Below are 19,278 nucleotides of genomic sequence, written 5' to 3' on the forward strand. Positions count from 1 at the left end.
TGGTGCACGTTAACACTGTGGCTACATAAACGAACCATTAACAGAGCGGACGTGCGGCAGAATGTTCACTTTTAGCAGCTACACCTGCAGCGCACACACGGCATGAGGCATAGTGTCGCCTCACAGCTAGAAGGTCACTGCTTCAAACCCCGGTTTGGACAAAGTTGGCCTTTCTGTGCGGAGTTTGCATGTTTCTCCCCGTGCATGCGTGGGCTCAGGCATGCTCCTGTAGTCCACATACATGCTCGTTAGGTTCAGTGGTGACTCTAAACTGCCCGTAGGTGTGGGTGTGAGTGCGAAAGGTTGTCTGACTCTGTGTGTCAGCCCTGTGATTGACTGGCGACCAGTCCAGAGTGTACCCCGCCTCTCACCCAATGACAGCTGGGATTGGCTCCAGAACAGGATAAGCGGTTGAGATAAAGGTTTTACCACTTTTACCACTTGTGACCCATGTGCAAAGTGTATTTTGTTTTCCTGCATCTTTAGACCCCCTCAAAGTAAAATCATTCCTCTCATTCAAACAGGGTTCTTGCCTCGATCAGTGCTCAGGCCCAAACAAATGTAGCTCAAGGTGTCAGTTTTTAAAAAGTAAGAAGATAAATGTTTGTTGACTTTGAGGTGTTTGAGGTATTAAGGTTTCTCTCTTTTGTTTTCTCAGTCCTGGATTTCTGCCTGGGGTCCCTCTGATGACGCCTCGTCGGGGCGTCCGGCTCGTTCCCGGCGGCAGCTGCACTACAAGAACGAGTGGGCAGCGTGGAGCGGCTGGTCTGTCTGCTCACGTAGCTGTGGGAGCGGAGCCTCCGTGAGGACGCGCACCTGTATTACCAGGTAAATCCACTCAGGGACTGTATATAGGCTGGAATTAAACCCTAATGCAATGTTTAACTACATCTACATTAATGCATTGTGTCCATGGTGATGTACAACATCTACAGGGTCAGACCAATAAATGTCTTCTTTTTCTGTATCCCAGGAACCCGGTCGGTGGACCATGTGCAGGAGATCCCAGACAGTACAAGATCTGCAACACCAAGGTCATTCCAGCAGAGAGCTTTTCACACTGTATGAAAAAAAACAACTTTGGATTCAGATATTTTAGAACAATGGCCGATGTTTGCTGTACAAGTTAGTCATGAAGGTGTGTTCAGGGGAAACAGCCGTCGGCTCTCAGGGCGTGATATGGAATTTCACTGACACATTAACCCGTGTGTTCATGAACCTGTTCACCGAAATCGGGAATTCAACAGGTATCAGACCTGCTATTGTGTTAGAAACGTGCTGTGAGGTCAGCGGCTGTGTGTCAGACACGTTGGTCTGTGTGTGTGTGTTTAGAAAGCCAGTCACACAGATGTGTTGCAGCGTGTTTAAGCAAGCTTGAATGTGTGTGCATGGGCCAGTTTGTACTCAGAGCTTCCAGTGCATGAAGTCCTCAACTTCTCTCTCTGCCGTGATTCATCATCAGAAGTTACAAAAGTGCACACGTCCTTTACTCAACAAGTTCAGATACTTAGAGTTAGAACGGAGTAAAAACGAGTATAAAAGTGAGTTTAAACATGTTTGTCTGTCATGCTTGAAATGCACTCGTGGAAGAGTGGAAAGAATCACCTTCTTGAAATTTGATGGTTTATCTGTTATGGTTCAGTGTGAGATTACCTCCAGGGAATGAATGCAAAGGTGTAGACATGGGAGGTTCGACTCTTTTTACTAACTCGAGTTTGTACGAGTCACTTGAGTCAGTTACCCAGAGCTTGAATCCCCCACTGGTCCAAGCGCCCACGTGCGCTAGAGACTTCTGTCGCTCGATCGGGCTAACTTCCGATTTAGTACTCCGCTAACATTAATGGTGATTAAATTTCATCCTGCAGCTCTTCTAGACCCTCTGATCGATTTCTGATAGTAAAGCGAGTCATCTCGTGCGGTTTGTGACGCTTATTTTCCAATGATTGTGTGCGGAGAAAGTGCTTTTGTGCGCTGCGGTGTTGGGAGAGCGGGTACTGACTGTGTGAGTGTTTCAGTGAGTGATTCGTGTAACTCGAGTCAGACCTTCAGCTCAGCGCAGGGAGCGAGCTCCGGGCGCTGGACTGTGGGAGAGAGTACTGAGTTGAAACAGGCGACAAAGTGGTTGTTTTTCTCACACGGCGAGGCTTAGACGGTGGTCTCACCTCAAATTCACAGCTCGCAGTAGCTAGTAGCGGGTCTGAGGGGCGAGTCAGTGAACGAGTTAGTGGAGGTGAGGACTCGTGACTCCCGAGTCAGTAAAAAGAGTTGTTCGTTATGAACGATTGACTCATGACTCGCACTATGCAATACAACGTTTGTTTTTATGTGTGTGTGTGCGCAGGATTGTCCCCCCAGCTCTGAGGATTTCAGAGAGATGCAGTGTGCTGCCTTCAACGACAGACCGTTAGTGGCTGGAACCTCCTTCAAATGGACCACCTTTCATGGAGGTGAGTCACTGTCTGTCAGCTGCTGAGGACCCGAGAGCTGCTGGGTTCAAGGGACTGGACAAGACATACCTGCATTTATTGTTTACAAAAATGTTTTTATTCAGTCGATAGATCTGGAAAGATACAGGACAAAGGGTGAACTGTGGTTGAGGAGAAATTAGAAACAAAATATCTTAAACATTGTATATAAATATAAATGTTATAATATTGTCTTCTTAAGTTATTTGGGGGTTGGCAGTTTTTCAACCACATGTTGATGTTATTGTATAATACAATATTGATGTAGTAAATGTTATGGATATACACTCAGATCTACCGTGAGTCCCATCACTCTGCAGGAAGTATTAAAGACAATTTTTTAACTAATGACGAGCGCAGCAACACCCTCAGCAAGCCGGCCTCCTAAGTCAGTGCTTCGACACACAGGGGGCCTTTTCCAAAGCGGACCCTCCCCACTCCCTCTGAGTGAACTCCCTCTGACGTCACACTCACAGCTGAACGGAGCACCTGTCATTAAAGTGAAGGGATTAAATAGAGCGTGGAGCGACCCCCCTCACTCCGGCAGAGACAGGAAGTTTGTGTTGCCATGGTTTCATGTAGGGATGCATGATATTGGATTTTTTACCGATATCTGATATGCCGATTTCGATACTGATATATTAGGCAAAGTGACATATCTGCCGATGTCATTTTCAAGCCATAATCTGCAGATACTGATAACGTGCCGATAATATTCAGATGCAGAATACTAATTAGTCCCAGAGGGCAGTTCATTTTCACAACCTCATCCATTCATAAAGAGAATAAAAGAAAAATAAATAGATGGAACAGATAAAGTGGCTGACGTCCCAGTCAGGCAACAACAACAACAACAACAAGTCACGGGATGCTGAACAGAAACAATAAACTTTCCCAGTCTGATTATCCATTCAAACTGTTTGATGGCAGAAGAAAAGAAGGAGTTATCATATCTGTTTGTTTCCCATGCCGGCTCGTAACATCGCTTGCCTGAGGGCACAAGTGGGAAACCCTTGATAGGATAAGGTCAGGTTGACAGATTACTCCTTCTGCTTTCTAGACTACGTGCTCCCTCCAAAGGGGGCAAAGGTCGTCTTGTTGGCTCCAATCATCTTGCAGCAAACTCTGACAATGTCATTTAGACCCTTTTTGTCCTTCACAGACAACCCGTCAAACCAACAGATAAAAGAAAAAGTTAGAAGACGCTCAATAACAGGTTGGTAAAAGTTGCCATATCGTGCATCCCTAAAATCAGTCAGTCAGCATGGGTGCAGACTCGCTGGTGGAGGGTTTAACAACCCACTCCACACCCAGAGGTTTTGGACGGCACTCAATGCGGCAGAGCCTCCGTGTGAGCGCGCAAACGGAGGGGAAGTGTGCAGGGAGAGGGCTTAGGGAGCAGTTTGAGAAAGGCCCAGAGTTTCTGTGCAGAGGGGAGGGAAATATAATTTGGGAGTGTGTTTGTTGTGCTCTTCTCCCCCCTGTGTAACTTTAGTAACTGTCAAGTCATGTGGTAACTTTCCATGCTGCCTCTGCTCTCATGTCCCCTGAGAGGCCTGCTGGGTGTTAATCCACTCGGGATTGTTGATGTTATGACTTTTCTCTTTGACTCCTGTTTAGTTTTCATCTTCGTCTCCTCCTCTGCTCTGTCCCAGTTATTGTTCTCCACCTGCAGCCTGTTTCTCTCCGCCACCTCCCTGCCTGTCCTTTTCTCTCCCATAATAATAAACTAATGAGCCACTGACTGGAGCTCTTCCCTGCCAGGCTCTAACCCGTGTGAACTGAGCTGCCTGGCCTTGGGTCACAACTTCTACTACAACTTTGGCCGAGTGCTGGACGGCACAGCCTGCGACAAGGAGCCCGGGGCGGTGTGTGTCAACGGACGCTGCCTGGTGAGTGGAAACAGAGCTTTGTGTGTTCCTTCCTTCTTCTAAAGATGGATATATTATGACATTACCAGCTGCATGGTTGCGTCACTTGTCTTTTTTAAATACATAACTGAAGCTTAAGTCAGCAGCAGCTGGACTCGCAGCTCCTGAAGCTCTGATGTTCCTCCCTCTCTCTTCACTCCCACCCTGTTGTGGTGTAAGTGATGTTGACCACTCTGACTGCAGCTCTCTGGAGAAGTGAGCTCCATGCTGCGCGTTAGGGCCAAGGTGCACTCATCAGTGTGGACTGCAGCCTTCAGTTAGCATTACAGCTCTGCTCGGCACACAGTCCAGAGTCCAGCTCCCACATCCAGCCCTTCCCTGCTCACCCCTATCACCCTCTCACCCTCACACAGATGGGGAATGCTGGCAACGACCTCGTGTCCCTCTGGTCCTGCAGCACATGTTGCTTAACAACAGGCATGTGTAATACTCAGTGGACACATCTGCTACATGAGTGACCACTTATAGACACGGTTATTTTTACACCACTAACACGGGGATTAATGTGTGTCTGTGTTTACATATGTCTATATGTGTGTGTGTGCGTGTGTGTGTGTGCGTGTGTGTGTGTGTGCTAACGTGTGGTGTAAATAAGTGGATTTATGGGCTCAGACTGAGGTCAAAGCAGCAATGGGCCTGAAACAGGAAGCAGATGCAGCGTGCAGCTGGTGTGGAGAGCTGCAGGTCACAAACGGAGATCGGACTGCACAACACATGCCTGGTTTGGACACAGCGTGTGTGTGTTTGTGTGTGTGTGTGTGTGTGTGTGTGTGTGTGTGTGTGTGTATGTGTGTACATATCGAGGCTCTTTCACAGCTAATTATCAATCAAGACACTTCAGTTTCATGACTATCCGTAAAATCCTAAAAATCCTGCTCAAGATTCCTGTGGCGAAGTGGAAGATTTCAAATAGTTTTTTTTACCGGCCAACAATTTAAAACCAAAGTGGGTTTTTGGTTTTTCTGTACTTTAATAATAATCCTTATTTGTTTAGCACTTCAGCTGCAGTGGTTAGCTCTGTCGCCTCACAGGAAGAAGGTTCCTGGTTCGAATCCAAGTTGGGGGCCTTTCTTTGTGGAGTTTGCGTGTTCTCTGCTGATTCTGTTCAGGCTTGTGTGGGGGCTGGAGCCTACTCCAGCTGTCATTGGGCGTTATCAGCCATATCAGTTTTTTTTGTTGTTACACTCTTCGCTGAACATTTTCTGCTGGGGTCAACGGACCTGAGCGGTAAGATGTGGTTACTCAGTAAGCCATTTTTTTTGGTTTTGAAAAAAGTTAATATACCCAGAATTCAGTGCATCATAGTCGCTTTAGGGCCCGATCAGACAGAACGTGTTTTAGCAGCTGGGGGCTTTTTTGTCATTGTTTTCAATGAGAGGCTTTTGGCGCGCTGCTTTTGAGTTACAGGGCGCCTCACGTTTTTTCCACTCTGTGCGCCTCGAGTTAAAAAAAAGCGCCTGACATCATGGCAGTTTTTTCTCATTGTCCAATCGGTTGAAAGAAGAGGCGGGCCTTCTGTCAGTTTACAATATAACGGTTAGGTTAATGACAGCTGTGATTCGGTGGTTGCCTTAACAACAGAAGAAAAAAAAGGCGAAGCGAGCTGCTCTTTTTTTAACCGTAGACTTCAACAGAAAAGGCGGTGCGGTGCGCCTCACGTTTTACAGCCTGCTAAATGTGCTTTGTCTGATCGGGCCCTAAGATAGTCAGGTGCTGCTTTGTGAATCGGATGAATTAAGACGTCTGTTTGAGGTCTGACTATTTTTGTTATTTGTAAGCCATCGTCAAAGTCAAAGTTTGTGAAAACGGGCCCAGGACTAATCACCTGTCAATCACAGGGCTGACACATAAAGACAGACGACCTTCACACCTCACATTCACACCTACGGGTAATTTAGAGTCACCAGTGAACCTAAGGAGCATGTCATTGGACGGTGGGAGAAGCTGGAGTACCTGGAGGGAACCCACGCATGCACGGGGAGAACATACAAACTCCACAGAAATACCCACTACGTCTGAACAGGGATTCGAACCAGGAACCTTCTAGCTGTGAGGCGACAGCACTAACCACTGCATCACCGTGCAGCCGAGAAGAGGAACCTCTCCTCTAACTTTGATAGAAATCCATCCAATAAATGTTCATATATTTCAGTCTGGACCAAACAACAAACGCTGACATCCCTTTAGCTGCTTGCCTGGTCAGAGAGCCATAAATCCTCTCATGTGAGAAGCTGAATCCAGAGAATGTTTTGCATTTCTGCTAAATTGATGACCTCAATCGTTGATATATTCTCAGAATTGTTGTCAGTTCATATTTTACTGAAGATACATTTACAGTAATTGAGCACTTCTTCAGTCCAATCACATAGAAGAAGTTGAGCAGCTGAACGCACCCTGAATGTTTACGACTGGAAAAGTCAGTCGGTCCACTCTCGAGGTGACGTTAGCTGTGATGCTTCTTCTTGCGTGCTCGAGTGTTTGTGGCGTTCTGCAGGACCGCGGCCGCTCCCTCACTGGGGCCCTCGTGCACTCTGCTACTCTGTCACCGAGGATTCATTTCCTGTTGTGCACACACAGATGCTTGGAGTGTTTTTGTGTTTTTAAGGGGCTTAGGGGCTGATTACAGGGTCCCTAGATTGCTGCTCTCTTGCCGGGAACCTCCCACTTGATTGAATTTCTCTGCAGAGCGGGAGATGAAGGCTGGAGGAGAGAAAGCGGCCACTGTAATCTATCGGGACGAGATTCTCCTCACACCATAAACCGTCCAGCTCATCCTGCGTGCTCTTTGCTTTGGCATTTGAACGTTTACAGACCCTGAGCCGGCTTTTTAGTTCCCCAAAGTAAACGTTTGTGAGACGAAGCGAATGACGGGGGAGAAGCAAATAGTGGAAGAAGAGACGGAGTGGACTGAGTTGAGTTATGGCAGGAGGTTTAAGGAGACTGTGCAGCAGAGACAAAACAAGAAGAAAGGTTAGAGGTTGCCAGGGCACTGTCAGAAAATGTGTTGAAGTCGGAGCGCTGCAGATCAAGATGATGTCAAAGAAACAAGTTCCAACAGAGACTTACAACTACAGATGTTCAGAACCTAAAGCTCCCGTCAGAGACATCGGCAATCGCAAAGGTGGTTCGAATGTTTATCTGCTTCCCCTGCTTCAGGCAGATAAAAAGGGGGCGTTTGTTGCCTCATCTGCCTGTTCTTCTGCACAACATGAAGCTATGCATGGTGCCTACTTCAGTCTGCTTTGTATAATGAGCAGCAATAAGCAACACGGCTGCTGCAGATAAGGCAAGAGAGGAATGCTGGCACATATAACCTACGGTGCAAAGTCGCAGATAGATGTCCTACGTCTGTTTTACCTGCAGGTTAAATAAATCTGTTTCAAGCACTTTAAACTGTAGTTTTCATAACATTATCTGCAGTCGTCTGTAGCTGCGACGCCTTCATCATTCTTCGACTTGTCAGAGATCCCTACAATTTACCACAGACACAGTGGGTCTGCGGGGTTTCCTGACATTTATATCTGATTTCAAAGCACACAAAGGCACCTGAAGGCAAACAAAGGCCTTGACGCTCGGTCGTACTTTAAGGCGGGATTTGTTGGCGAATTAAAGTTGATTTATTTCTCTGTACAGGAAAAAGACATGATGTCATCATTACTTTGAACATTTGACCCCTGTATCTGGAGGAGATTACAAAGGTAAACGGGTGTGTTATAAAAAAATCACCTCAACCTGTCGTAATGTTATTTTCTTGGCTTCTGGAGCCTCAAGTGGACACTCGAGGAACTGCAGTTTTTTGCACTTCTGCATTGACTTTGTTCTGGACTGTCGTGTTGGAGAAGGAGCTGACTCTTAAGGCGAAGCTCGCAATTTATCAATCGATCTACGTTCCAACCCTCACCTGTGGTCATGAGCGTTGGGTAGTGACCGAAAGAATGAGATCGTAGATACAAGCGGCTGGAATGAGTTTCTGCTGTGATCCTGTTTGTTTGTCACATGTACAGCTCCAGGTAGACAGAAGCGTCCATGTTTGGTGGTAACCAGGGTGATGAGTGGCGCCCCATGTTGCTTTGAGGAGTACCCCGTTATACGGTAAACTAAGTTTGCCTCGGATAGCTAACACTTTCTAAACATCCCCCCTTTAGTTTGTAGCACACGAGGCTCATCATCAGATGGGTTTTAATAAACAAAAACTCTACAGTTACACTGATATTGAACAAAAGATGCTGGGAACTTAAATTATTAGTCAGTACAGTTTAACTTCAGGTTTGATTTCACACAAACATCCAACACATTTGACACAAAGTGCAAATGCCCGTTTCCGTGCCCAGCGGTGTCTCCATGGTGATCCGTTTGCTTCTCTGTTCTTCAGCTTTCAGTCGTCTCTAAAAAGATCGCTTCGACTTCTTGTTCAGTCGGCTCGTTCGGTCAATCACAGAACAGCTCTTTCCCATTTTAGGAGTCTTTTGGACACTTGTGTTTTCGCAGCATTGGCTGAACGGGGATGCTGCCACTCAGTAGGTGCATCCGGCACTCAGAGGGTGTAGCGGCAGTGACTCCCGCCTGCCGTGACGTCACGTGCACAACCCGTATAATGGTTCAACAGGTTTGCATATAAAACCTCTCAAGTGTTGTGTCCTCATCCTTTGTGTGTGTCTGTGTGACGTGCAGAGGCCCGGCTGCGACTCCATACTGGGTTCCATGCAGCAAGAAGACGCCTGCATGGTGTGTGGAGGACAAAACACCACCTGTCTGCACCACAAGAGTGTGTACCAGAGCAATGGGCTGGAGGCAGGTAGGATACACACACACACACACACACACACACACACACACACACACACACACACACACACACACACACACACACACACACACTAAATCATATTATCTCCACAAGGAATCAATTGCTGCAGTTTCAGCCCAACACGATCCAGATATAAACCCCTCTTCTTGCTTTCCCTCCAAAGTGTTATTAGCCCGTCCAGTTCAGTGAAGAGCGTATTGTTCTCTGATCGAGTGAACGTTAGCCATGGTTACAGTTCTGCCAAACAAAACCCGCTGGCTGCCGTCCAGGAACAAATTCAGCTAACAACAGGTCCTCCAAAATTACAGTCGTTAAGATTTCAGGAAGGAGGAGGAAGAACGCCGAGTCCTGCCGGCTCCAAGTGACACTCTGGCTCGATGCCACAAAAACATTTCCCTCCTCCATTAGTACCTGCAGTTCAGAGGCTAACGCAGGGTCTGACTGTTCACAGCAAACAAGTCGGGAGGAGGTCAGAAATCTGCAGTTTTCTCTGCTTTGTTCACATGTCAGAAAGGAAGAGAGGTATTAAAGAAGAGGGAAGAGGGAGGCTTAATATCTGTAAATAAATATAAAGATTAAAGACCAAAGAAAGTGAGAGCTGGAGAGGAAGGCATCCAAAAAATATCAGATATACTTCATGCACATTCCTGTAAAGTGACACTATTGTAAATGTTGCTACTAAAAAAAGATCTTCTGCTGAACTAGAGAAAGAGGGGTACCAGGTGCTCACGGTAGCAGGTTGTTCAACTCCAGGTGAATGCCAGGTGCTCTTGAAGGCTCAAAGTTAACTGTCGAAGGAGGGAAGCCATCGGGCGTTCTTCAGGCGCGCTCGCACCGAGACGAGGGTTTAGTTTAAAATGCCTTTATTACGTCAGGGCATCTCTCGTAAAATTCATCAGTATTAGTAAACCCTCGAACCTCATTGGGTCTACCTCAGGGCGTGGCTAGGAAGAGTCGTGAAAATTGAAATAAGATGCTGGCGCTCATAAAAAGGTGTTCTGTGGAGCTCGGACATCCGGAGGGAGCTCGGAGAGCCGCTACTCCCTGGCATCGAAAGGAGCCAGTTGAGGTGGTTCGGGCAGCCGATTAGGATGCCTCCTCTTGGTCTCTCTGTTGGAGGATTTCCGGGTACGTCCAACTGGGAGGAGACCCCGGGGCAGACCCAGAGCTCGCTGGAGGGATTATATATCCCACCTGGCCTGGGAACGCCTCAGGATCCCCCAGGAGGAGCTGGGAAATGTTGCTAGAGAGAGGGACGTCTGGGCTAACTTGTTTAGCCTGCTGCCACCGTGACCGGATCCCGGATAAGTGGAGTAAAATGGATGGAAAGACTTCTTGCAAGGTTTTGATCACAATAACAAACTACAGTTAAATGAGGCAGAAATGACGCCGCTCTTCGAAGCAAAGCTGCACATTTTGTTATCTCCCCCTCCGCTCCATGTTGTCATCACAAAGACACACCAGTTCAAAGTTTCATAATGTTTAAGTGAATGAGCTCAACATTTCCGTGTAAACTTTGCCCAAAATCTGAGGAAGAGAGACGAAGTGATGGGCCAGGATCCTGAGACTTTACCAGCAGTGCGTAAACATCATTGTTGTTGAGCCGATCTCTTTTATTTGTCCAGGGACTGAAAGATTACAAACAGGAACAATGTGCCGCTTGGCCCAATCACTTTCAAGTTTCTTTTATTGCCACATGGCGACTCTTTTACTCCACACACTGTGAGTTACGATCAGACCAACTTCTGTGTGTTTATCGGCTGTACAGCTTTGGGAAGGCTGCTTTTGGTTTATTGACATTCACAACATTTGATCCTGGGTTGTACGGTTAAATCCTGCTGGTGTAAAAAAAAAATCTCCTGGTGTAGATGTCGTCGTTGTGTTTCTTACAGTCAAAACTGTAAATAATCGGTCAGTTTGTGATCGGATGAAAAATGTGACGGACCAGTTAGCTAAGAGAGAGTAGCCGCCACCACCTCTGCTGCGTGACTTGGCTCAGGTCTCAGCTCTGTTACTTCCTCAAACAGTTCTGTGCGTTGGCAGAGCAAAGTGTCGTCCATGATGGCTCAGACTGAGCAAGAAGCAAACAGGCTGATAACGGACGTGTTGTTTGGGTGACTCGACAGCCTTGGGAGGTTCTCTCTCCTCCTGCAGCTGCTTTTTCCGCGAGCGGGGAGAACCGAAGGAGGACGTCCGCGTGAACTCGGCCCTCACAGGGTCAGATGCCGCTGGCCTTGAACTCATCGCTTTGACTCTGACACTTCCAGTCAGTCACAGCGCTGCGTCTTCACGCAGCTAATGAAGCAGATGAAGCGGGTGCATAGTTTCTCTTTAAAGCGGGTAAACTGGGGCAACCGGCGTCACACGCTCTTCAGAGGCTGTAATGAATGGAGTTCATCCTGCGGCTACTCTCCTCACATGAACAGCAGGAGAACCACGGAGCGGTGAAACATCGCTCTGTAATGAACGCTCGCGCTTTCAGCTCATTCATAAATTGTCTCTTTATTTGTGCTCGTAAAACCATCCTGTAAAGCATCAATCACAGTTAATCATTACGGACATCACAGATTGTTTTATAATGACGATCAACTCTACCTGCCAGGGTTTGGTAAGATCTCTTCAGAAGGACATGATCTGATTATTGATCCAGTTTATTTGTGAGTTACTGAATAATGGCAGATGATTAAGTGAGCTATTCAAAGATTAACTCTCAATATAAAGAGCAAAGTACACCTGAAGTCCTGCAGCAAAATGTTCTGTTTAAAGGGACAGCACCTCTTAAAACAGCCGTGGTTTAATAGTTAAATGTTGAAGACGTGCAGCTGAAACTTTTCATTTATTGATATTTTTTTAATCAGTTTCTATCTTTATTTTAGCAGACCTGAATATTTGGCCTGTATGAACGGCATTACAGTATTCTGAGGCAACCTAAAAGTTCACCCACATGAAGAGTCATTGAAACCATAAATCTATGACGGCGTATCAGGACCATTGTATAAACAAACAGAGCTGGAGGAGAACAGTGACTCTCCAAGAAAAAACTCAAAAATTCTGAGATTAAAGTCGTAAATTTGCCAGAAAAGACTTTAAACGATTATAAAGTCGTAAATCTGCGAGAAACAAAAACTAGTAAAACAGTGTTTACAGGAACCTTTTTGAGCCGCGACCCTCCCAAAGAGTATGTTGTGGTTCACGGCCCCCTCCCTCTCTATTCACCTGTTCCTCCTCTCTGCCCTGTTGGCTCTGCTGCTCACACAGGCGAGCCTGGCACGGAGCTCGGAGCAGATTCATCCTGTTTCCTCTATAAGAAGCAGACTGCATAGAGGAGAAAGACTGAGCGACCTTCTGTTGCAGAAATCTCTTTATTTTGCGACAATGGTCTCATTTTTGACTTCCAGTTTACACGTCCGAGTTTCTTTTTGCCGTGGCTCTGACCCCTGCTCCTGAAGGCCGTGCCATGTGTGTGTGTCTGTGTGGTTTAATTCCGGTAAAACTGACGTCATGTCAGTCATCTGTGGATTTTCAGCCTCACAAATCTGATATCAGTCAGGCTGGACTGATGCGCCTCCTCTCAGTCTAAGACAGCTGTTTGTACAGGCCCTATCGTCTTCCTGTGTCTCTAAGCAGCCTGTGACATTTAGAACTAGATGGATGAAGTGGCCTTTAAACTACAAAGAGGAAGAGAAGATGTTTTGGACTGTGTACATAACTTGTCACTCTGCCGTCCCTTTGAACTACTTCAGGTCGCATCCCATTCCCACAGTGTAAACACTCTTCAGTCAACCTGCAGGCTGAACACAGAGTCATCTCTGCAGAACAACAGGAAGCTCTAAGGATTTTATTTGATTAACTTTGTGTTAATTTACATTTAGATTCAAATCAAATCCAATAACTTCAAGAGCCATCTGTTACATCTTTCTCTACGTGGCCTCATTGACTTTGTTGTAAAACTGCTCTTAGTGCAGCGTGTCTCCGAGGTTGTAAAGTACCTGACTACTTGCTGTATCAGCCATGTTGTTTGGCTTCTTTTGTTACCTGCTGTGTTCATGATTGCTTGTTTGTCATCATCTGAAGCAGTTAAAAAAAAAGGAAACTAACATTTAAAACCAGCCTCTCACTGAGTTTCTCTGTCTGCCAGCCGGACCTTTTGGATACAACGAGGTGGCCATGATACCAGCTGGAGCCACTCACATCCGAGTCACCGATAACAGCAGGAACTATCTGGGTAAGATTCAGACACACACACACACACACACACACACACACACACACACACACACACACACACACACAGGGCACGTGATCTGCTGTGTGAATCTGTTTCAGCTTCTGCAGAAGACTCTCTTTGCGTCTCTCTGCTTCACAGTAAATCAGACATCTTCAGCTTAATTCCAGACCTGCCATCACTTCCTCGCTTTCTCACCCCGGAGACAAGAGCGGCTCAGCGGTCCCATCTGGACCTGCTGTGTGTTTACCAGGCAACATAATAACCAAGGGCATCTATTCCCATCCTTGTTCATGAGATCAAAATAAAACCGGACCCTGAAACGGGGCACGCTGTGGTCTTGAAAGGGAAGCTCGTAAAGCCTTTATCTGACCGCTGGGCCGAGGCAGGTGAAGGTGCTTGTTTCCATTTCATGTCATGGAAAATCCCTCCACCGGCGCTGAGGAGAGACAGCTGCCTTATATAGCCAGCTGCAATACTTGTGTTTCTGAAAGCCGGGCGTTACCCAAACATTACTCACTGATATGAGAGTTATTCTGATACCGAAACCCGAATCTGAAACGCCTCTGATGCAGAATAAAAAGCAGTATTTGGTTTCTGCACCGCCTCCAAAAACTGGACCTGTTTCTGCTTTTGTCCAAAACTGTAGCTGACAAAGCACTCACACGTTTTATGGCTGCAGAAAGCAACAATCGTTTTAAAGGTGAGCTGCACGACTTTGGAAAAAAGTGACATTGCATTCATTTTTGTTCTGCCATACTTATTGCTGCAGTTGCATACTTAAACGGTATGTCATCTACCATTTTCTAATGGTGTATGTTCAACAGCGTGATCAGCTCAGTGACGGTAATTTTGGAAGCTCACTGTCTCCTTCTTCCTCACACGACCTCACGCTGTGTGTGCGCTGCACGTGTAGCCGTTAAATGTAAACAATCCGTGGCACATCTGCTGCGTTACCAGCCTGTATATGTAGCCACAGCGTGACTGAGCACTGAGACGAGGTGCCGCCGCGAACATCCCGCCGACACGATCTGTGGCGGCAGCAGCAACGTCGCGTGCCTTGTTTTCAGTTTACAGGCAGGTGATGCAGAGACTCTGCAGCTCAGCGGTCAGTGAGTTTTCGTTTTGCGCTGAGCAACAACAAAGTAGCAGTTTGACATGTTGCAGTTAATCTGCCTCACTATCGCACGTCCTGTGATGTGTGACTGTTGCACATATGCACGTCGCACTTGCGATTGTTAGGCGATAAAACGTGCAGCCCTATTTTAAAGCAGCCAAGAAAAATAGTCCTGTGCGAGGCGAGAGAGTGTTTTCCAATCACACATTTTAACGACCATATTTAATTTTTAAAGTCAAGATCATTGAAAGTGTTAAAAATAATAAAGCAGTTTCATGTTTAAAATCTGTGTTTTTCTGACCCTGCTCAGAGGACACAGGATGTCAGGAGAAGCTGCGAGCAAAGCCTCCGTTATCATCACCTTTGTTTGTTTGTCAGTGCTGAGCCAGGCCACACAACAAGAATATCCATAGATATATATTTAATTGTTATATTGAACTAGTAATACAAGCCATTACTCACATCCTGGTTAAGGAATCAGACAAAAAATTGTTACAATCTCTAACATTAGAGAAACCGTATTTGCCTCTTTATCAAGACTGAAAAGCAACTTCCTTTTCTTTTCCCCTCTCCCCTCCTTCAGCCCTCCAGAACGGTCGCTCCCAGTTTGTCATTAATGGTAACTGGAAGATCAGCATCCCGGGAGAGTACAACGTCGCCGGGACAAAGCTGCTGTACCGGCGCTCGGCAGACACCTGGGAAAGCTTCGAGGTACCAGGACCGACCCAGGAGGACCTCCATCTGATGGTGAGAGATCCAGGACACTGGGACAGTTTGATCGTCATCGAGAGTGAACACATTCTGCTCTCCTATATGTTACAACCTGCTGTTAAATTATTCAGCTCAAGTATTTCACAAGAGAAACATCAGGTTTGGATAAATAATTGATTGCTTCCATTCAGGCTGCTTTGTGCAGGTATTTGCTAACAGGCCTGGCTCAGCTAGCAAACAGCTGTCGACTATTTCTTCTTCCTCAGACACGAGCACGATGTTGGAAGCATCCTCAGAATACTGTTCACTCCTTGTTTCATTTGATGAGGCCTGCACAGCGAGTATGAATGCTAGAGCAGTCATGAACACTTCCTGAGGGGCCGGTGCATGTGGTTTACATGGTACTCATGTTCACTGATTCATTATCAAGTTAAGAAGCAAACAATCTTTTATCTGTTCTCTAACTGAGCCGTGTACGCGCTTCATGACAGAATGAACTGTCGACTGGCTGAGGCCTTTCTGTGTGGAGTTTGCATGTTCCCCCCGTGCATGCGTGGGTTCCCTCCAGGTTCTCCGGCTTCCTCCCACAGTCCAAAGACTTGTTAGGTTCATTGGTGACTCTAAAATTGCCCGTAGGTGTGAATGTGAAAGGTTATCTGTCTCTGTGTCAGCTCTGTGATTGACAGGTCCAGGACCCCGCCTCTCGGCCGGTGACAGCTGTGATAGGCTCCAGCCCCCTGCGGCGTATACAAATAAGCGGTATAGATAATGGATGGTGTTCATTACAGCATGCTCTGTGTAATGATAAGTGAGTGAGTTCATGATGCTCCAAAATCTGTTGGCGGGTTTGTGAGCTCTCTGTTTATGAGTTAAGAGACAGATTATTATTATTATTATTATTATTATTGTTATTATTATTGCTAATGAGCAGCTGTTTTTGTTCTTCGCTAACCCCGAAAGCTGATCCTGGATCGTCGATTAAACACAAGTCAAGAAGGTGAAAACACTTGACACATTGACAGGTCATGTTAAAAGGACACGCTGAGTTACAACAAAGGCGTAGCAGCACAAACAGCCTTCTTCACGGTGAAGCCACACGCAGTCTGCCACTTAAGTACATGCCAGATAATTGCAAACACCTGAGCAGGAGGCAGCTGGGCTCACAGGTGCAAATACAACCAAACAGCTTTGCAACATGCGCAAGAACAAGGAAATTAGGGAGCAAATGGAAACAATACACAGAAGTGCACAATAAAGGTGCATACGATCAGCTACAGAAGATAATACTGAAACATTGATGCACATAAATAACAAAAGCACAAACAGTGCATACAAATCCACAGCACAGGCGCCCAATCTCTGGCTTCAACAGAAGAGTCAAATTCTCTCTCTCTCACATCGATGATTTAAGACATAAAGGAGCTGTTTGCTGACGGCTTATCTCTGTCTCTCTGAGGCAGGTAGAAGGTGTGAAAAGCGCCTGCAGTTGCTGCACATGTTCTGTGTCTCTGGGGAGCAGCTCAGCACAGCTGCAAAATTTGTTTTTCCTCCAGCACCAGCACCATAACATGTGACGTAACATTCAGAACCTCTCCTTGTGTGCAGGTGCTGGCCACAGACAGAAACACAGGCATCGAGTACGAGTACTGGCTGCCACCAGACCAGTATGCCCTCTACCACGGGAGGAGGAGTCCACTGCGTCAGGCTCATCACACTGCCAACTACCTCCCCTGGGATCAACCCGCCACGACACCCCCCACTACAACCAGCACCAGGCCTCCACCTGTATCCACCCGACCCCCCTGGTGTAAGTCCTCCAGCTTGATTTTATTCCACCTTTTAGTGTCGTCATAGATAGAAACATTTCTTTAAAGGAATAACCCAATAAAATCTAAGTTAATAAGATTTCTACTCTCTGTGTTTAAACAGACATCAGTGCTGCTCTAAGGCTGCTCTCACACCTTTCTGTTTGTTTGTTCTGAATCAAAGACCAAAGTTTTGGTTTGGTTTGTGTTCACACGGCAGCTTTTACCAGCGGACCAAAAGTTTGGACGTGTGAGGAAACTTCCTGATTGGTCAGAATTTTCCACTTCCTGAAGTAAACAAAGAGAGAGAACACACTCCTCAATGAGACTCAACACGACCGTGGACTTTAATGTCTTGTTTTTTCCACAGCTCGATCAGTTCCTCTCTCCTTTAACAGTTTGAACACCTCCGTGTTCTTGTGCGTTTCCACAAGCATTAGTTTGCGTTGCTTCTATCAGAAAAATCACCTTGTCACTCCTCCACGTCTGCCGTCTGCTCATCCTGCTGCCTGGCTTTATGTTCTCACCCGGGCCGTGGTTTGGAAACAGACCGAGTCCCGTCTTTTCTGGCGGACCCTGGCCCGGTGGTTTGGCCTGCACCAGAATTCGAATGCGAGTTCACACCTGTCCAAAGGAACCAGACTTTCCAAGTAAAGTCCCAAAGTCCAGACCAAAGCTGTCAGGTGTGAAAGCACCCTAAAGCTGCCTCCGTCATTGTAATAAGGCCACTGCGTTGGCACCGTCAGGCTTCTGTAAAATCAAACTTTTGACTACGTATGACCGCTCGGTAAAGCCTTCATTTAACAACCTAAAAACAAAATAAGTGTCCATTAAACAGAAGTTAAAGTTTTATATGACATGATTTTTACAGAAACAATCTGTCAAAGTAACCCGAGTATTTGGTATCAGCCGCACGAAACAGTTTACATTTATTGACTTGGCGTGTTTCCCCTCGTCCACAAAGATCTGCTGATGGAGCCCCGCAGGTTTCTCTCGGTCCCGAATGATCAGACCTTTCTTTCTCATGAATTCTGGCACACTGATGAAAGATTTTTTCGAAACATTTTATGTGTTTTTTATTAATTATATTGTTTTTATTTCCTTGATCTTGACCTCGTCTGCGCGCTTGGCTTTGATTTTTCCCTTTGTCTGCCCTGTCTGGTTTGATTTAGTCTTTTAGTAAAGCACTTTGTATCATTAAAACAAGTCAATACAATTATTATCATTGTTGTGATTATAATGGAGGTTCAGCTGACACTGGCTTAGCTAAAGATGACTGAGCTTTAACTTCAGGGTGAATGACTCCTGTAGAGACAAATATAAAGACAAGATAAGCAGGGGAGTGCGTTTTACTGCCTCTACACAAGTCGACTCTGACCCCCGGCCTGTAGCAGCACCGATGCTGGGACAGTTTTTATTTTGACTGGAGGAAATATTAAGTTTTAGAAATGTCAATCTTGTTTATATTGAAACCACTCGCAGCTGTTTTCTGTCCTTCACCAATAAGAAGCATAAAGGAAGTTGTTTGACGCTAACAGACGCAGCAAACAGGACAATGAAGGAAATGTCAATCATGATCTGTACACGCCCACAGAGTCCTGAAATGAGTCCACTCATGCACAGTGAGTGAAAACACCTGCGTGGTGCACAATGGGTTAACATCTGATTCAACAGAGTTTCTCTGCATGTTGACCTGGCTGCTGAAGCTGAGGAATGTGGCTGGTTTATCTCTCATGATAAGCCTGCGGTACACATGTGCAGAGTGTCTCCTTCACATTCACATGGGAATGTGCACGCAGCCTGCAGACTGGTGCCTTCTCCCGGAGCCTGTCCAGCACTGGAGTAAGTCTAAGTAGCCTCTGTGGAAAAGTTTCCAGCTGATGGATGTGAGCCAAACAGAGTGTTGTTGTTGCCAGAAGCAGTGATGATGATGATTGTTTGTTAGGCAACGAGGTGAATTCTGCTCAGGAGTTTTCATGTTGACCGGTCGTGACGAAACACTGACGGGGTTCAGACGATCTGTTCCCTGTGATTCCATGTCCATGTGAATCTGAGCTGTTTGCACAACGCAGGCGTTTTTACAGAGCTCTGCTGTTTTATTACAATCAGACCAAAAAAATCCAACAAAGAATTTTCTAAATTCTCTGATCTGTTGCGCAACATCGAGAACTTAAGTGTGCTTGCTTGAAGTGTCGACGCATGGACTTTAAATGGATC

At 46.2% G+C, this 19,278-nt stretch overlaps 1 protein-coding gene across 1 annotated transcript in view; it reads left to right on the forward strand.

Moving 5' to 3' along the window:
* The window catches only part of adamtsl5 (ADAMTS like 5), a 44,298-nt gene that overhangs the window by 20,085 nt on the left and 4,935 nt on the right, over window positions 1-19,278 (forward strand). The window contains exons 3-10 of the mRNA XM_069657964.1: window positions 659-828; window positions 974-1,034; window positions 2,342-2,447; window positions 4,230-4,357; window positions 9,068-9,191; window positions 13,342-13,428; window positions 15,129-15,292; window positions 16,862-17,063. Of these exons, the coding sequence (XP_069514065.1) occupies window positions 659-828; window positions 974-1,034; window positions 2,342-2,447; window positions 4,230-4,357; window positions 9,068-9,191; window positions 13,342-13,428; window positions 15,129-15,292; window positions 16,862-17,063 (1,042 nt within the window). The remainder of the gene's footprint in view (window positions 1-658; window positions 829-973; window positions 1,035-2,341; window positions 2,448-4,229; window positions 4,358-9,067; window positions 9,192-13,341; window positions 13,429-15,128; window positions 15,293-16,861; window positions 17,064-19,278) is intronic.

The sequence above is a fragment of the Semicossyphus pulcher genome, unplaced genomic scaffold, assembly GCF_022749685.1.
Source record: "Semicossyphus pulcher isolate SPU_LCO1_2020_fin unplaced genomic scaffold, fSemPul1.0.p SCAF_1, whole genome shotgun sequence".
Classification (NCBI taxonomy): domain Eukaryota; kingdom Metazoa; phylum Chordata; class Actinopteri; order Labriformes; family Labridae; genus Semicossyphus; species Semicossyphus pulcher.